A 19,187-nucleotide genomic window follows, 5' to 3' on the forward strand; every position below is an offset into this window, starting at 1 on the left:
CAAGAGTGGGGTAATGTTTAAGGATTGAATATTCACCCAAATACAAACAGATCGCTAACTGAAAGAGAGCATGTTGAGTATGTTCCCATGTCCGATGGCATGCAGACCTTGACTACAGAACAGCACAGCCCTCTGGGAAAGACGACAATGTGCTGGAGGGGTGCCACAATGAGCCAGCTATCCAAGTGAAAGTGCAAAGCCCAACAACTTGTGGATGCTCTCTCATATTCTCACAAGAAGAAGAGGAACAGAGAAAAGATGATGTTTATAGGGTTCATCACATCACATACTTTCTAGGATTGAAGGTGGCATGAATGAACATAATTCATGCCTAAATATATGTAAGTATACCTAAATAATGGCACAGGTATAGGTTAGTGATTTGCTGCCTAAAAGCTTGTGTAATTATTCGAAATCATGAAACTTATACAATTTAACAACAACTTAAAAGTTTTAGTGCACTATAAAACTCATTTTATTTGTTTTATTGTTTTCTTTTTCTGTGCCACTCATTTATACAGAGACATGCAGAACACGCAGACTTCCTATTTCAATAACAGGTTTAATATTCACAGACCACATCATGATTTGATTAAGTGTACTGTACAACCCTACTTTTGATTTATTAGTCCAAAATTTGCCAAATTCATTCATGGCATTCCACATCATTCTGTAAATTCCTTTTTTTATGACTGGATTTATTGTGCACAAATGCAATAATGACAAGTGATGAGCAACAGGAACTTTTAACAGTTGCATTAATTGGACAACTGTGGGATATTTCAGGGTCCCGACCCACACTGAAATCTCACTGACCTAAAATTCTGTCCTAAATTGATGTTATTAAATGTAAAATATGTTTGAAACGGCTGTGATCGAGTCACGTGCCAAACAAACTATCTGATGCTCACAAATTGTTTATACAAAGATAAAACAAGCTTTAAATGCAATAACAAAAGCCAGACTCTGACCTAATTTTTTCCATATTTTATTTAATCCCCTACTATAACACTTGTAAATGGTCTTTATATGCCATCTTTAACGGTTCAACAAGCAGGAAGGCTCTATTTGAGTGCCGATCTATGAATGACAGCCCAGTATGTTGACGACCTTGCTTACTAAAGATCAATTAAATGCCTGGAGGCTCAGCATTTCCCAGAAGAAAGAGAAGGAATCAGAGCTCAAGGGCTAAATGAGATGCATGCCGATCACTTGCGAGAAACCTTTTGACCTGCTGCGGCAAACATGACCGTGTGTGAGAGCGCGTGATTTCTCACAAGGAAAGCAATGACGTCTCAGGTGTCACCAGAAGGCATAAGCTGTTTTTCGTCCTACAAACATCCATTTGAGGTGACTTTAAAGTATCCATGGCATAAAATCATTCTCAAGCAGAGGAACATTGAGTTATTCAGCTTACGTAAAAGCCCTCTTTTACAATGCTGAAAAAGGTTTAGGCTGTAAATCAAGGCAAAGAGGTGGTTGTAAATGGAGCGGATCTTTGTGGGAATTGTTTTGTTGACTTTGTGGTCGGGTCTCTTCGAGTTCCTTCGGCCTAGAGATTTAAAAAAAAAAAGGTGTTTGCTAAGACAAGCACTGCAGTTACTCACACTTAGAGTTAGGGATTCAAACAAAACTTTATGCATAACTTGTTGATTATTCACATTCAGCCATTTGTGCTATGAATGACACCTTGAATCATGCAGCTTTTGTTGTGCTACTATTAAGAGATCACACTTGCGCTTCAGGAATGCCAAGGCAACTTTGGCTCTAGTGTGTCTGTGGTAATGTCCATACTTCAGTTGGGTCATCCTTAAGTCGAGTGACGGGAAGCCTTTATCTCCTGCCAAGCCTACACTGAGAACCTCAATAACATGCAGTGTGGTTTAGTACAAGGCTACTGGGAGTGAAGGGGAGGCCATGTGGATCACAGACTCACGGAAAAATGCATGAGCATTTAATTGTGGAGCGACACAGGGATCAACTAAGGATAGCCCTGAATTCAGATTAAAGCCCCTGCACAGAATTGATTTCAGGTGATACGTGAAATATATTAGTTGAGTTGACCTTAATAATTTAGCTGTTGGTCTGCGTTATATCAATGGAATGGAGCGCCGCAAAACAAACAAGCTTTCACTTATCTCTTGTTGAACGTGCCGTTTATCACCATCATTAGGGCTTCACAAATCTGACTGTCAGCTCTTTTTAGTGTAATGCTTTAATCAGGATCGGCTCTTACATAAAAATGGCAAATGTGAAACAGCAAAACTGGAAAACAGGAAATTCAAGGTCAGAAGAAATAGCTTTCAGATGTTCTAATCAAAGAATTTGTTGCCTCAATGCACGAAAAAATTCAGCTCTGCAAAATGCTTTGTGGCAGGTGCATCTCATCGAACGACTGCGGAAACATATTGGATTACGTATTTCTATAACCAATTAATTTGGACTACCACCTCTGGTGTGCATTATGTTTCTAATAATTAAATTTATTCCTTGCATATGAACTGCGTGTTGCAGAGAGAAGCACAATGTTTTATTCTTTTACACACATGCAGCTTATGATTCAGTGTTTTTAGTGTCACACTTCACAGTAATGTGCACAATGTGCATTTGGAAGGCAAATAACATGCATTACAACATGCGCCAACCATCTTCCCAGACATGTAATGAGAAGCGTTTATAGCTGGTTGTTGTCAACGACAGAGAAGATTTAAGGGCAGCCTGTGGGTTCTGCCAAAATCAAAAGTATGGTGGTTGAACAAAGTATACAAAATAAAATAAAATAAAATACAGAAATGAAGACAGCCATTAACACACTGTAAAATTGTGATTTTAAATGTTTTAAAAAAAAAAGAACTTTGGAGTGCTGGAGTTGTTTTTTTAACTTAAAAATGTAATGTGTTATTTGCTGCTGCTTTGCAATTATTTGAGAAATCTGCTAGTAATTTCTGAGTGGAAATTGTTTCAAATAAATACTACCACTAATTATTATTATTGTACTATAAAAATACTGTACTGTAAAATAAATGTTATTATATAATTTTTCCTAAATACATTTTTTTCTACAGTAAAATATTACATTATACAGGTTTACAATTTTGTTTAATATTTAATAGTAATGACAACAACAATTATTATTAAAAAGTATTATTATTATAGTCATATTCAGTGTTGGGAGTAACGCATTACAAGTTACGAGAGTTACGTAATCAGTTTACTTTTTTCAAGTAACTAGTAAAGTAACGCATTACTTTTAAATCTTTTTAAATTACTTAAAAAATTACTTTATTTTTTTCAAGTAAGTAATGCCAGTTATTTCTTTTTCCCATTTATTGATTGAAAGCTCTCCTGTCCCCATGTTGAAAGAAATCGGGAGCAAGATGTTACTTTAGTTTTTAGAATAAATGTGAACATGCATTAATTTATTTCAAACAAAAAAACAAAACAAAAACAGATTCACTATTCCTCAAAATGAATAAAAACAGTGAAATGCAACTCAGAATGTGATGCAAACCTGCGATAATATATTAATAATACAAATATCCTTTATTTATTTCATCTCATTTTATTAACCAGGGTCTTTGCTGCTGACCTTCGATAATCCATCTCAACTATACTAATAAGCAAAAATGACTCAAGATAAATAACACTGGTTGTTCTTTTTTCGATGCTGAATTATTTCTCAATTCACGTTGCAACGATTTATTGTCCCATCCCTAATAACTTTTAAAAGCAACTTTCCCAACACTGGTCATATTGATATATAATCACAAAATTTGGCAGCCCTTCAAATAAGAACAGCAAACCTGGAACTTAAAGTGACAGTTCACCCAAAAATAAAAATTCTGTCATTAATTACTCACCCCCATGTCGTTCCAAAGGCCTTCGTTTATCTTTGGAACACAAATTAAGATATTTCTGATGAAATCTGAGAGCTTTTGTAGCTTCATAAAATTACGGTTGAACCAATGATGTACCATATACTGTACCGCTCTAGCAAGTGCATAGCAATGTGCTTGCAACTCCTGGGCAGCTACCTGCAATGTCCCGACCTTAAGGGTTCAGTTCAGTTCAGTTTTCAGTTAATGTCTTTCTGACAGTACTTTCTGATAAAATGCAAACGGTTATTTTCAGAGTGACAGTTTTCTGCAGATCATTCCAATTCCAAAGGAATTTAAACCTATTCCCGGACGGGAGAAACAATCTTATCTGTAAGAGTTTGGGTTACGTTTGGCAAGCAAATGTACAACGTAGTTTTGCCGTTAGGTGTGTAAGGCTTAAACGAGTGCTATCGTCACACAAGTGAACATGAGGGTCACCAACGTGATATCTGGTTACATCACATGTCTTCTGTGCATAGTGTGAGTCACAGCAGACGGATCGCAGAGCAGCCCACAAGTAAAAAGCAACACAGTCAGTTGTGTCTGTCCCTATGACAACAATAATGTGGGTACGTGATGGACTGGTGTTGAAAGCCAGACACTCTCAATATCCATGCAGCCCATACCCTCCCCCTTTTCCCACTGTGCCACAGCGAAACCGAACTAGGCTAGAATAACAGTCACACTTTTTAGTGGTTTCCTTCAGCGATGGGCTGAATGGTGTGGATCACAAAGCCTAAATATACTCACAGCGCAAATGTCTGAAATACCTAAGCAGTGATTTACTGTTAGTGAACATCTTGACCCTGCAATTACTTCCAAATATTTTTCAGTGCATTACTATTGTAATTTTACTCTGAAAATGAATGCATTTAATTATCTTTCCTAAATATTTATTATTTGGTTTAGTTTTTAATATTAACAGTCATTAGTAGTAGTACTACTATTATTATAGACATATTGACATAAAAATCACAAAACAAGCAATGCCACGCCTCTAAGAATGGCGTTTATATGAATATCTAAATGTGAGGTGTGTGCTTTCCTCTCATTCAGGAAATAAACATAACTAAAATGACTGTGGTGAGAAAACAACAGTTAAGAAAGCACCTGATCATAGCAAATGGTTGAACCAGTTATGCAGTTTTGCACACCAGTAAAGTCATGTCATGTTAGTTTACTGTATATAGCACTTTATACTTATACGTCAGTTTTGCTTTTAATTGGAATTACAATTTCGATCCCTAGCATAAAGTAGCTCTGCAGTGTGCTCATATTTTTACTCATGGATATCTAATCTTGACCGAACAGAAGAAACAAAGCAGAGAATCTGTAGCATAATAGCCATGGATCAATGATAGTTTGGAGGTGTTTTGGAAAGGTTGCACTGGCAAGTTGTTTTAAACTCTCGTAATGAACGCAATTCGTTCTTCAGCTTCACTTGAATCGGGCCTTAAGTGTTGAGCAGATGGAGACAGGTGGAAATATTTCCCCGCTTCCAGCTTTTAATGAACGATGGTGCCAGTGTTGATGTGCTGTGATTAGGATCCAGTAACTAGAGCTGCCAGTATGCCTGAGCTCAACTCTTACTTACCCGGTAGAAGGCCGTTGTCAGGGGCAGCAATGCAGTGGCTACAGTGTATTCCTCTGAGGTGGAGCAGTCCTGTGAGTAAACACAGACGAGGAGATGTTAGATGACATTACTGAAGTATATAAACTGATGATAAAAAGAGCTTCGGCCATTCGTGCACAAAACATGACATCACTTGCTATTTTCCTACGTTACATAAGTGTTATTACCAAAGCATGACAATATGTCATTGGTTGCATGTCCATGCATCACATTTTTGTTTTAACGAACATGGGTAAAAGTATTATATATGGAAAAACAAAAAAGTCATGCTTATTTTTGTCCTGGCTTCCATTCAATTGGTTTTCAATGCTTTTGAGTCATTTTCAAGCATATGCTTTTAATATTTTATGTAATCATGCAATTTGGAAAAGCCAGTTTTCAGGCTGTTTCAATTATCAATCGAGAAGTAATTTCATATTTCAAATTCTTAACTGACATGACACTGTTGTATTTAAACTGGACGAAGCTGTTAAATCAAAACTTGTTGCATAAAAGGATCAACTGGCGTGGGAGTGACATTATGTTTTATTAGATCTTGGAAAAAGTCAAATCCAGATGACTCTGTTTTTTAATAGGCTATTGGTTTCATAGCTGCATGAAAAGTCAATCATTCATGATCGGTTGCACTGTTAAAAGCTTTTTCTACAATGCAGGTGCATTTTTTATCAATGATTTTATACATTCAATATTGTCTTACATAGGAAAGAAGCTGCTGGAAGCAACACATTTCTATACAAAACCCAGTCACCATCTCTGTCCTCTATCCTCGCATTAACATCTGAACGTAAAGACAGCTGTAAATCTAAACCATCAGTTCCTGCACTGATCTCGCGTTCCTGACCCCCCCATGGATGGTGCAGCTTGCAGAATTTCTCTTTCAGTTCAGTTCTCCTTCAGCAGAACATCAGGTTTGGAATGAACCGTGCCGTTTTCCAGGGATGCTGGAACGTTCCTTCATTCTAACCTTCTGTACACAATTAAATCACTGGAAATAAACTTGAAGCAAAGTCTGTAATCTTTTACCATCCAATGATCCCAATTATTCCTCGGGGAGACCTTATCCTGCTCAGACTAGATTCTGCTGAATAAAATGTTATTGGTGTTTGTCTGTGCAAAACTCATCATGATGCTTAGCGGATGCCTGCTTGTTGGATGTCTACCAGGAATAAAAATTCCCGAAAATAAAACATTATAATGTTTGGCATAATCTTTCATTGTTATTTTTTTAGTAAACAGCTTTACTGCTTATTATTATTTAAAACTTTTGTTTGCCAAAAAATAATGTTGCACAACCAACACGCAGAAAGGAAAAACAAAATAGGAAATGGTATGATAGAGAGGTCACTATATCTCTTAAAATATAAGGTATGTTACATTACATCACTTGCTCACAAATGGATCCTCTGTAGTGAATGGGTGCCATCGGAATGAGAGTTCAAACAGCTGATAAAAACATCACAATAATCCACAACTAATCCAAGTCAAAAGCTGCATGTTTGCAAATCCATAATTAATAGGGCTGGGTTTTGACAAAAATTTCAATTCGATTCGATTTCAGGATTTTTCTCCATATAATGGACTGCTATGGAGCCCCGAGTTTGAACTTCCAAAATGCAGTTTAAATGAGGCTTCAAATGATCCCAAATGTGGTTGTAAATGATCCCAGCCGAGGAAGAAGGGTCTTATCTACCGAAACGATCGGTTATTTCCATTTAAAAATATACTATTTAAATATTTTTTAATCTCAAATGCTCATCTTGTCTCCTGAACTCTGTGCATTCTGGTTCAAGACAGTCAGGGTAAATCGAAAAACTCCAACCTTATTTTCTCCCTTAACTTCAAAAATCATTTCAAAATCATCCTATATCACTGCAGAAGTACCGACCCAGTCTATGCAAAGTGAACATGCAAAGAAGATCAAACACCCTTTACAAAAAAGGTCAAACAGCGATATAGGACGATTTTGAAGTTGAGGGAGAACATGAGATGGGAGTTTTTCGACTGTCATGAACTGGAAAAAAAGAGTCAACGCAGAGTAAGACAAGATGAAAGTTTGACATTAAAAAGTATATAAATTGTATTATTTTTATGAAAATAACCGACCGTTTCGCTAGATAAGACCCTTTTTCCTCAGCTGGGATTGTTCACAACCGCATTTGGGATGAAGCTGCATTTAAACTACATTTTGGAAGTTCAAACTTGGGGCACCATAGAAGTCCACTAAATTGGGAAAACTGCTAAAATGTGTTCCTCAAAAAACATAATTTCTTTATGACTGAAGAAAGAAAGACATGAACATCTTGGATGACAAGGGGGTGAGTACATTATCTCTAAATCTTTGATCTGGAAGTGGACTTCTCCTTTAAGGACAAAAAAATAAAATAAAATCTCTCACCTACTGCTGTAAAATACATATGAGAGCCAGTTGGTACAACATTAGGTATACTATAATACTGAAGGTTAAAATTAAAGGAGAGGTTCACTTCCAGAACAAGTACAATTTACATACTTTTTAACCTCAAATGCTCGTCTTGTCTAGCTCTGCAATGTGCATGTGTACTCTGTGTAATGTGGGTCAAAACACTTAGGGTAGGTTGGAAAAACTCCCATCTCATTTTCTTCTTCAACTTCAAAATCGTCCTGCATCACTGCAGAAGTACCGACCCAGTGTTTACAAAGTGGACGTGCCAAGAAGATCAAACATCCTTTACAAAAAAGGTAAAACAGCGATGTAGGACGCTTTTGAAGTTGGAGGAGAAAAGGAGATGGGAGTTTTTCAACATACCCTTATTGTACTGACCCGGATTACACAGAGTACGCATGCGCATCGCAGAGCTAGGCAAGACGAGCATTTGAGGTTCCTCAGATGGGATCGTTTTGAGCCCTTTGAAGCTGCATTTAAATGCCATTTTGGAAGTTCGAACTTGCAAGCACCATAGAAGTCCATTATATGGAGAAAAATCCTGAAATGCTTTTCCCCAGAAACACAATTTCTTTACGACTGAAGAAAGAAAGACATGAACATCTTGGATGTCAAGGGGGTGAGTAAATTATCCGTAAATCTTTGTTCTGAAAGTGAACTTCTCCTTTAACTGATTTGTATGCAAAGGCTTCAAATTACACTGAATTAAGTTTTTATAATAAAGTTACAATTACATACTTATATTCTTAATTCTCAAATTCGTTTTTTGAAATATAAACATTTAAATGGTGGCTGTCATAAAAACTTGACAGTTTTATTCAAACATAAATTAAACTCTGAAATACAGTAAAAAATATAATGAATATGTTAAATGGTGCATATATTTACCAAATGCTCCTCTCTAGTGTTAATTTTTCTAGCTGACTAATGAGTTTATGGTCACCGAATATGTTTTTTTCTGAGTGACGTTAATGTGACATTACATGACCACTTGAAAAACCAATTAAGCAATTACATGAGACAGCATACGGATTTCGTTAAGTTATACTCTTTCTTTTAACACACCTTGTGAAGTTCATTCATGTTTATTTCATGCTGAAACTGGCATTACAGTGGAAGTGGTGATCAGTTTATGTTCGTGTCGCACTGCTGCTTCTCATGAACTGAGTCACTACAGTATGCTAGACTAATCAATTCTTGGGATTTAAGAATTTATATTGTTTCGAAAAAATAAGAATAGATTAAAATTGCAAAATTGCTATTTTTTTCTAGCCCTAATTATTAAAATCTTTTAACCACTGCTTCTGGGGAAAATACCAGTCCATAATCCATTACAACTCACAGATTTTTACTTAACAAAACGTTAACTTATGGACTGGAGTCGTGTGGATTACTTGTGGATTACTGTAATGTTTTTATCAGCCATTTGAACCCTCATTCTGACAGCACCCATTGACTGCAGAGGATCCATTGCATTTCATTCGTCTGAGCCAAACAGGAACGACTGTTGATGCCACCCCATGCCCAGACTGGTTCAAACTGTCATCTATTCAACCAATAACCATAGGTTTTGGACTTTTGAACCACCATTTAGCATGTTTCTTTGGAAATTTGAGGAAACTCAAAGTGAAAGTACAGTGCGTCGTGCATAGATGAAAACAAACACAAAATAACACATTTGCATGACAGCACTCTCTGAAAAAGAAACAGAAAAACACACGACAGAGCACTCTGACATAAAACAAATCAAAAACAAGGATGAAACAGAAGTACATATCAGATAAAGCGCTGGAATTTATGTTTTCATGTTGCTATGCGATGTCCGGTAAAATGTGGAATATAGCCAGCGGATCAATCTATTTGGCATACATATTATGTAAATAATTATTATATAGTTTATAAAGATCATCTGCAATATTTTTTCTGTTGCACTCTGTATATTTTTCTCTCATTTTGTGTGTAGCTTGTGATTTATTTGTACTGTTTGTATATTTGTTGCACAAGACCATTTGTGCAATTGTTTTCACTACTTATTGCACTGTTTGCGTTTGTTGTTCATACTCTGATTGAAAATATATTTATCTGGAAAAAAACTTTTTTTTTTTTTAATGTAACACTGTTTCCATTTACTTTACTTCTTAAACATTTTTGAACACATCTGTATTGCCAGTAAACTAAATAGACCTGTTTTTCAACTTAATTTTTGTTGCTTGTCTGCGCTCATCTCCGACTCCGCAGCTCTCTCTCCATTAGCTTAGTGCTAGTGGCACCAGTCCAGGTGTTTCCAGGTGTTACTCATGCTATTTCTCCATGTTGACAGTTTGGTGTCGCACATTGATTGCACCTGTCTATGCATTCTTATCTTTTTCTCTGATTAACTGAAAATAACGGGAGTGTGTCCATCTCACAAATGTAGATTCTGTCTCTGCAGTCATCTCAACCACTGAATTCCAGCAACAGGAGATAGACAAACCCCGCAGATGTTCTGCGGTGTTGGTAAATTCACCACTTAATGTTGAGCTAAAATATGTTGTTGTAACTTGCGTTACTGAGAATGTAACAAGTAATAATATTACCCAAATTTTATTAGTGATGCGTTATATTATGCGTTATATAATGTGTTACAGCAAAAAGTAATATACTATTGTAATATTATTACTTTTGTACTGCATTACTCCCAACACTGTTTACCCGTTATTACATATTCATATCAGTATGTACAGCAATCACACACATGCCAGTAATGAGACATGTCAGTCATGGTGTAAATGATTACCAGGAGGTCAAGACTTCTGGTCAGTAGATTGTTGCTTGTCTGCTGCAGGACAGCACGTATGTAACTCTTCACTCATCCAGGAATGCGGGAGGATGTTGAATGACCGTGACTCATCACTAACTATACGTGCTGCTGCACAAGTGTGAGCGGTATGAATGGTGTCTCTGGAAGCGCACGTGGAATGACACACGTCGTTCCCTGAAGTTCAGTCTGCTGTGGGATGTGCAGTCATATGATGTGACTCATTAGCATCCTGTTTTACTCGAACAGTTGCACTCGCACAGTCAGCTGTGAGGCAGGAAGAGAAATGTGCCAACTTCCTCTAAAATAAAAGCTTTATTTTGATTGCTTTCTAGGAATGGCTTCACAATAAAATAGCTTTTCTGTAAAACCTAAATATATAAAAAGCATGGTATTACTGTTCTTCATAGTTAAGTTTAGGGTTTCAAACTTGAAGTATTTTTGAAATAAGTTAATGCTTTTGAAATAAGTCTGTTATACAATAGTACCACCCAGGAAGACTTTTGAACCACACAGCATCCATCAATAACACCCTAGCAGTGAGATTACTGTTACACTGACAAGCATTGCTCACATTTTCTTTAGAGAATTAAAAAATCTAGTTTCTTTCATTGCAGAAACGTATCTCAGCTGTTAAATGAGTAAATCTGAGTCAAACAGAAATCCTGTGGCCACCTATTGTTTACCTGGCCTTATGGGAAGGCATCCTGGGGAAGCTGCACTTGTTCAACATGGGAATGATGTACTTCACATCTTCCCAGCACATTTATTTCTGCAGCTTTCACAGGGCATTGCGTAAGTTCATCTGACCGCAAAAGTCAGATATCATTCATTGAATGCTCTTTCCCAAGAAAAAGAATTGAGCACAATGGGTCTCCTGCTCTAGAGTTCACAAGCAGCGGTGGCAAAACAACTGCAGACAAATGAGGAAAAGAAATGAAATCAGCAGGTGGTTCACCTAGACCTAGACTTTAAAAAAAAAAAAAGATTGTGTGAGAACAATTATTTTTCTGTCACAGAACAATCTGAATCTGCACATAACACGTTTAAAGAGATGTTTCAACCTGAAGTGAAAACAGGGTCATTGTGTATTCACCCTCATGTTATTTCTCCTATAATTTTATTTTATTAGATTTATAAAGTGGTTTAGTGTCATGCTGTTAAACCTGGCGCATTTGATGCACTAAGGCATGATTACTATTTTGACTGATGATTTTTTACACAAAAAACTATGATTAACAGCCAACTTAAACGGTCTGTTTAGTTCACCTTATGTCACCTAGGTTAAGCCTAATACACATACCCCTAATTTATTCATATTTAACTTGGAATCATATAGTAAAATACAGATATATGAATTCCTGAAAAGGACGTGAACTTATTTTAAATATCTTAATCACTAAAATTATTTTAAATTATTTCTTTAAAATATTAAGATTTCTGATAGACTGTTTGTGAATAATATAATATAATGTAATGTAATGTATTATATTATATTATATTATAATTTGTATTATATTAATATTTGTCTTTAATAATAATAACTGACTTTGGCATAATAACATTATAAATATTTTATATATCCAAAATAGAAGTTTGTTTACATACCATATATATTTATGACGTGTATATAAATACACACATACATGTATATACATACATGTATATAAATAAAAAAAAATGTTAATATGTATATATATTTATACTTGTAATTAATTTAGATTATATATAATTATTTCATATCTAAATCTAACATATTTTTACACATTAAATATACACAGCACACACACATATAGTATGTAAACATAAACTTTTATTTTGGATGCGATTAATCGTATAATTAATCGTGTGTGTATATATATATATATATATATATATATATATATATATATATATATATATATATATACACACACATATACATACACACACACACACACACACACACACACATTCACGCATCCAAAAGTTCGGTAACAGTAAGATTGTTAATGTTTTTAAAGAAGTCGTTTTTGCTCATCAAGGTTGCATTTAAAAATATTGTGGAATATTATTGCAATTTAAAATAGCAGTTATCTATTTTAATATAATTTAAAATAGAATTTATTCCTGTGATGCAATGCTGAATTTTCAGCATCACCAGTCTTTAGTGTCACATGATCCTTAAGAAATCAATCTAATATGCTGATTTATTACCAATGTTGGGAACAGCTGTGCTGCTTAATGTTTTTTTTTAAAACCTGTGATTTTTTTTTTTTTTTTTTTTAAGATTTTTTGATTAGTAAAAAAAAGGTTAAACAGAACAGCATTTATTTAAAATAGAAATCTTTTCTTGCAATATACACTACCATTTAAAAGTTTCATTTTGTATTCTTTCTTTTTTTTTGGAAGAAATTAATACTTTTATTCGCCAAGAATGTAGGATTTCTATTTTGAATAAATTCTGTTCTTTTTCACTTTTTATTTATCAAAAAATCCTGAAAAAAATATCAGAGGTTCCAAAAAATATTTGGCAGCGCAACTGTTGCCAACATAAATAATTCTAATAATAAATCAGCATATTAGAATGATTTCTGAAGGATCGTGTGACACTTAAGACTGCAGTAATGGCTGATGAAAATTTAGCTTTGCATCACAGGAATAAATTATATTTTAAAGTATATTAAAACAGAAACCATTATTTTATATTGTAATAACATTTCACAATATTACTATTATTTTCTGGTATTTTTAATCAAATAAATGCAGCCTTAATGAGCATAAGAGTCTGAAAAACATTACAACTCTCACTGATCACAAACTTTTGAATGCCAATACATATATAAATATATTATAGGCCCATAATAATGGACTTATTTCAACTATTAATAATGACATAATGACATTATTTAAGATATTTCCATTTTTAAAACTTTTAGCTGTAATATAACATAATATATTGTATCTTTAAAAATATATATTTATATATTAAAGAGTTACAATAATAAAGGGACTTTAATTTTCAGCTAAACTATTAATTTAAATGAATAACATTTGAGAAATCAGCAAACAGCTGCTATACTGTATTGTTCTTTCATTCTGCAGAATGGACGTGCAAAGCTCTGATCCGCTTCCCTTCACCCCTCAGCACAACATAAAACAAATGTGTGTGACTGACAGGCTGAGTAAGTGTTTGCAAGGGCCCCCCACCGACAAAGCAGGCCAGAGCTGGCCCATAACCCTGCGGCACAGGAAATGGCTGGGATGCCATAGTACATCTCCACTTCATCGCATGCCAGACCTCTGCTGCGCTTGCACAACATTAAGCTCCAGAACCCGCCGCAGCTGGACGAAAAGCGCAGCAGAAGAAAACAAGAATCTGTAAATTAGCTTTATTAATGGGCTTGTTATGAGATTGTTCTAAAAACGATAAGGTCTATCGTATTTATTGTCTGGCGAGATTAGCACAGTTCAAGAGCACTGACTCCGGCTCCATTCTTATGTCCGTATTCAAACCGGGAGGTGTCCTTCATGTCAACGGTCGTCAACAGCAAACACCCGAAGAATGCACAACACATATGTGTTAACAGCTCTCTGATTTTCCGAGAAGTTGCATAAAATTCAGGCTAGCTCCGCTGGGATCACAAGCTTTGCGAAGGAGGGATGTGGTACCATGGCTCTGTCTTATTCCACATCTGTCGCTTACTACGGTACGCAAAGCTGCCGACCTCAAACAGATGGAGCCGGAGTTCAGATGCCTAAGGTCACGTGCATGTTTGGATGACAATTATATTGTCTACATATTATAACAAACTCTAGGGAAAAAACAATAAATGTCATATAACTTTTAAACAAAAACAATGAACGGACATTCCTTTTTAATCTGACAAATAAATATTTGCTTATCCTAATGCTCTTCTTCATGATTCATCAAATTAATTATTCTTTATTTAGTATCTTTTGTGAATCAATTTGATTCATTTATAAAATAAATATTTGCTTTTTCTGATGCTCTCCTTCATGATTAATAGCTGATTAATTTGCCAAATAAATATTTGCAAATACTATTTTCATTCTTGATTATTAAAAAGGAAAGAGTTTATTTTGAAATAATTTACAAAATAAATGCATGGTTGTCTGGTATCGGTGTAGTTTTGTATACACAATTTATACTGTGAAAAATGACAAATGTTAACTAATATGTTAATTAACTTAGTTAACTAATTTTAATATTAAGTTGTGTAATTTTTCTATTTATTATAGTTAAATGTACTAATTAAATGTTTACTCATTTTAATCCATTTTTAATCTAATTTTTTATCTATTTTAATCACATTTTTAAATCAAATTTTGGTTTATTTTAAATGTATTTTTATTATTTATTTTTACATTTTTTACACTGTTTTTCTATAAACTTTTCCATGAACCCCCTTAGCACTCGCAGTTTGCATAAGAAAGTTTGAAAACCCCTGCTATGAAGGACATTAGAGAAACCTCCTTGTCACAAGGTCCAGGGACAATAATAGCCCAGATTAACTGCAACTAAATATAAATTTTACACCACATCTACACTACCAGTCAAAAGTTTTTTTAAGGTTTAAGTAATTATCTTCTGCTCACCAAGCCTGCATTTATTTGATCCAAAATACAGCAAAAGCAGTAATACTGTGAAATATTTTTTACTATTTAAAAAAACTGATTTGTATTTTAATATATTTTAAAATGGAATTTACTCCAGTGATCAAAGCTAAATCTTCACATGAGTCACATGATCCTTCAGAAATCATTCTAATATGCTGATTTGTTTTTATTATTATTATCAATATTTAAAACAGTTGAGTGCATTTTTTCAGGATTCTTTGATGAATAGAAAGATCCATCAAAAACTTCAGTATCATTTTTTTTTTAAGAAATAAAGAAAGGATGCTTTAAATTGTTCAAAAGATATTTATAATGTTACAAAAGATTTCTGTTTTAGATAAATGCTGTTAATCTGAACTTTATATTCATCAGAAACCTGAAAAATTATAGCTGTTTTCAGCATGATGATGATGGTAATAATAATAAATGTTTTTTAAATCAGAATATTAGAACGATTTCTGGAGGATCATGTGACTAAAAATTCAGCTTTGAAATCACAGGAATAAATTACATTTTAAAATATATTTAAATAGAGAACAGTTATTTTAAATAGTAAAACTATGTCAAAATGTTACTGTGTTTGCTGTACTTTGGATCAAATAAATGCAGGCTTGAGCACAAGAGACTTCTTAAAAAACAATAAAAAATCTTTGTAAGAAACACTGTAAGAAAGTGACGTGGCAAAGCAAAACTAGATTAAACTAGGTTGCGTAATACAGTGAACGTCTAGACAGTTTTATTATTGCTGTGTACACTTGCAGAGTAGAACATTTAGTTTATAAAGGTAACGTTCTAGTTTGTTGCATCACTTGCAGTTTACAGAAAAATTGAACACAGAAACTTCATAAAAAACAACGACGTGACAATTTCACTGAGTCAGAACCAAAAACAAGAACAGATTTATGTTAAAAATGTCCATGTGTCTGTGCAATTATATATTCACCCATTCTTAGTGTGGATGTAATAACGAAAAACACAACTCGAATAATCACTGGCGTCTCTGCTGTCTGTCGTAGCTCTTCGTCGAAGGCGATGAGAGCACCCACAAAGTAATATGAAAGCAATTAGGATGTCCATGCAATCTGCTATTTTTGTTTGTCTTACAGCTCATCTGAGACAAATCCATTGACCTCGGCGCCATACATGAGATCAAGTCATGACAAACTATCCTGAAAATGTGAAGAGTTTTTATAACACTTGTTGCTTTTGCACAATACAGCAGTGCTGCATTACCACAGGAAAATGGTTAAAAAATTCTTGCGATGCTTTCCCTGATCTTCTAAGCAAGATTATTCAATACTTAGTCTAAAAACTCACATTATTTGCTATGCAATTCAAGTTTCGTTCTTTGAAAACAGCGCATACCTATCAGGAACCTACAATTTATGTGAGCTCCCTGACAAATCTCAAATACCTAGCGCTCCAAGGAGAATTAATCTTTCCACTGACGGTACCTGAACGTCAGCGAAGATGAAGTACAACTCTGCAGCCACATCTGAGCAAGATTCCTACATAAAACAGAAAAAAGTTTCTGACAGGTACGGCAGTAACAGCGCCAGTCTGATGTGATAATGTCTGCTACATCCAATGAGGAGGAGAATATTCCTTCTAAAAACTATATTGAAAGCTGATTAATGCAATGTTGTAAAGGCATGTTCACACCAAGAACTGTAACTGTAAAAATAACTACATTAGTGTCCAGACCAATGGAGGTCAAAAGTTTACATACACCTTGCAGAATCTGCAAAATGTTAATTATTTTACCAACATAAGAGGGATCATACAAAATGCATGTTATTGTTTATTTAGTACAGACCTGAATATGATATTTCACATAAAAGACGTTTACATATAGTCCACAAGAGAAAATAATAGTTCAAAAGTTTACATCCCCTTGATTCTTAATACTGTGTTGTTACCTGAATGATTCACAGCTGTGTTTTTTTTGTTTAGTTGTTCATGAGTCCCTTGTTTGTCCTGAACAGTTAAACTGCCCACTGTTCTTCAGAAAATCCTTCAGGTCCCACAAATTCTTTGGTTTTCCAGCATTTTTTGTGCATTTCCAACAATGACTATATGATTTTGAAATCCATTTTTTCACACTGAGGACAACTGAGGCACTCATATGCAACTATTACAGATGGTTCAAACGCTCGATGCACCAGAAAGAAAAATGATGCATTAAGAGCCAGGGGTGAAAACTTTTTGAATTTGAAGATTTGGTCTTCTGGGAAACATGTAACATGTTCTGTAGCCTTTGAAGGACAGTACTAAATTAAAAAACAAAACAAAACAAAACAAAAAAAAAAAAAAAAAGACATTTAGGTAAAATAAGAAAAATGTATACGTCCTCATTCTGTTTAAAAGTTTAAATGCATGGTTTTTCCTTCTGAAGCATCAGTGAGCATTTGACCCTTCTGTAATAGCTGCATATGAGCAAAATTGTGAATCTCAAAATCATACAGTCACTGTTGGAAAAGGTTCAAACATGTGAAAGATGCTGGAAAACCAAAAAACTTGTGGGATCTGATGGATATATCTAAAGAACAGCAGGCATTTTAACTGTTCAGGACAAACAAGAGACTCGTGAAAAACCATCACTAAAAAAAAAAAAAAGCAAGGGGCCCTGCCATTTTGCAATACCACAGTATGTGATGTCACTGAGTTGGTTTGCTCTGTTGGCCTGAGAGGTAATATAAGTATTTCTTTACTTTTTGAACACGCATATGTTATTTTAACACAAATATTTTGGTTTTCACCATAATCAATACATCATAGTTTTGACTGTGGTATCCCAAACATTGCTTCATACAATATCGTTCCTGTCGCATCTTATTATGACAGACCTTTCAGATATATTTGCATTACACTGGCTCGTTCCCCAGTAGTGGTACAGTATGTAACATATTTTATGCTCACTTACGAATACAATTAACCTACCTGTTGTTAAGAGAATGCAGTGTTTAACTAATCACCTATCTAAACGATTGAGCTAGTGCTGCTTCCTCAAGAAAGTTTATCATTCTCACGTGTCAGTTTAAACATTAAAGCGTTTTAAGCCATTCAAGTGTGAGACAGTGCTTCTGTGTGCATGCATGCAAAAAGCCACAGTTTGGACAGCAAGCGAGTACCAAACTGAGTTCTCTTTCTTGTCTTCTTGTGCAAATGCACACACAATATAATGTCAGAATGACTGACAAGTATACCTGTAAACACATATTGTTTCCAAATCAGCAGGTTCACGACTTCTTCCACCCATAATGGTAGTACTGCTTGGTTCCCTCAGCAAATCGGCTCAAATGCATAAGCAGTTGGACTTCTTATGGGCTCAACAGTCTTTTTAAGTTCACCTTCTTCCATTTCAAAACAAGCATGTGTTCAAATAGTAAAGAAATGCCAACGGATTCAATGGAGCAAACCAACCCCGAGAACATCACACACTGTGGTATTGCAAGCTGTAACAATATTAATCACGTTTGCTTTTTTCTTTTTAATTAAAGTGGAAATTACTTTACTAAATAATAGAAACTTGACTGACCCCTACACTTACACTTAAACCTGTGTGTAGTGCTACAAATCCTTCACCTAATTTGAGTTCCCAATCAAACATGACTGCCTTTTGAAAATGGTCTGTAAACCTCTCCATATGCTATTTTATTTCTTAATCTTGCTTTCAATCTTTTTTTGTAAACTTTTCTTTGAATTAGCGCAGGGTTTTTATTACTTTTTGTAACTGTCTGGTCATAGGTCTCAATGATCTGAGCTTCTGCATGTCAGTTTTTGAGTGAAATTGTATGAAGCATTACTTCTGGATAATTCTGAATAATGTTTACCCAA

The 19,187-nt window shown here is 34.7% G+C and overlaps 1 protein-coding gene across 6 annotated transcripts in view; it reads right to left on the bottom strand.

The window, feature by feature from the left end:
* sbf2 (SET binding factor 2) overlaps window positions 1-19,187 on the bottom strand; it is a 169,574-nt gene that overhangs the window by 54,294 nt on the left and 96,093 nt on the right. For all 6 annotated transcript variants that reach the window (XM_051114468.1, XM_051114466.1, XM_051114465.1 and 3 more), the window contains exon 17: window positions 5,473-5,541. In XM_051114468.1, the coding sequence (XP_050970425.1) occupies window positions 5,473-5,541 (69 nt within the window). The remainder of the gene's footprint in view (window positions 1-5,472; window positions 5,542-19,187) is intronic.

Source organism: Labeo rohita, chromosome 7 (assembly GCF_022985175.1).
Source record: "Labeo rohita strain BAU-BD-2019 chromosome 7, IGBB_LRoh.1.0, whole genome shotgun sequence".
In the NCBI taxonomy this organism is placed as follows: domain Eukaryota; kingdom Metazoa; phylum Chordata; class Actinopteri; order Cypriniformes; family Cyprinidae; genus Labeo; species Labeo rohita.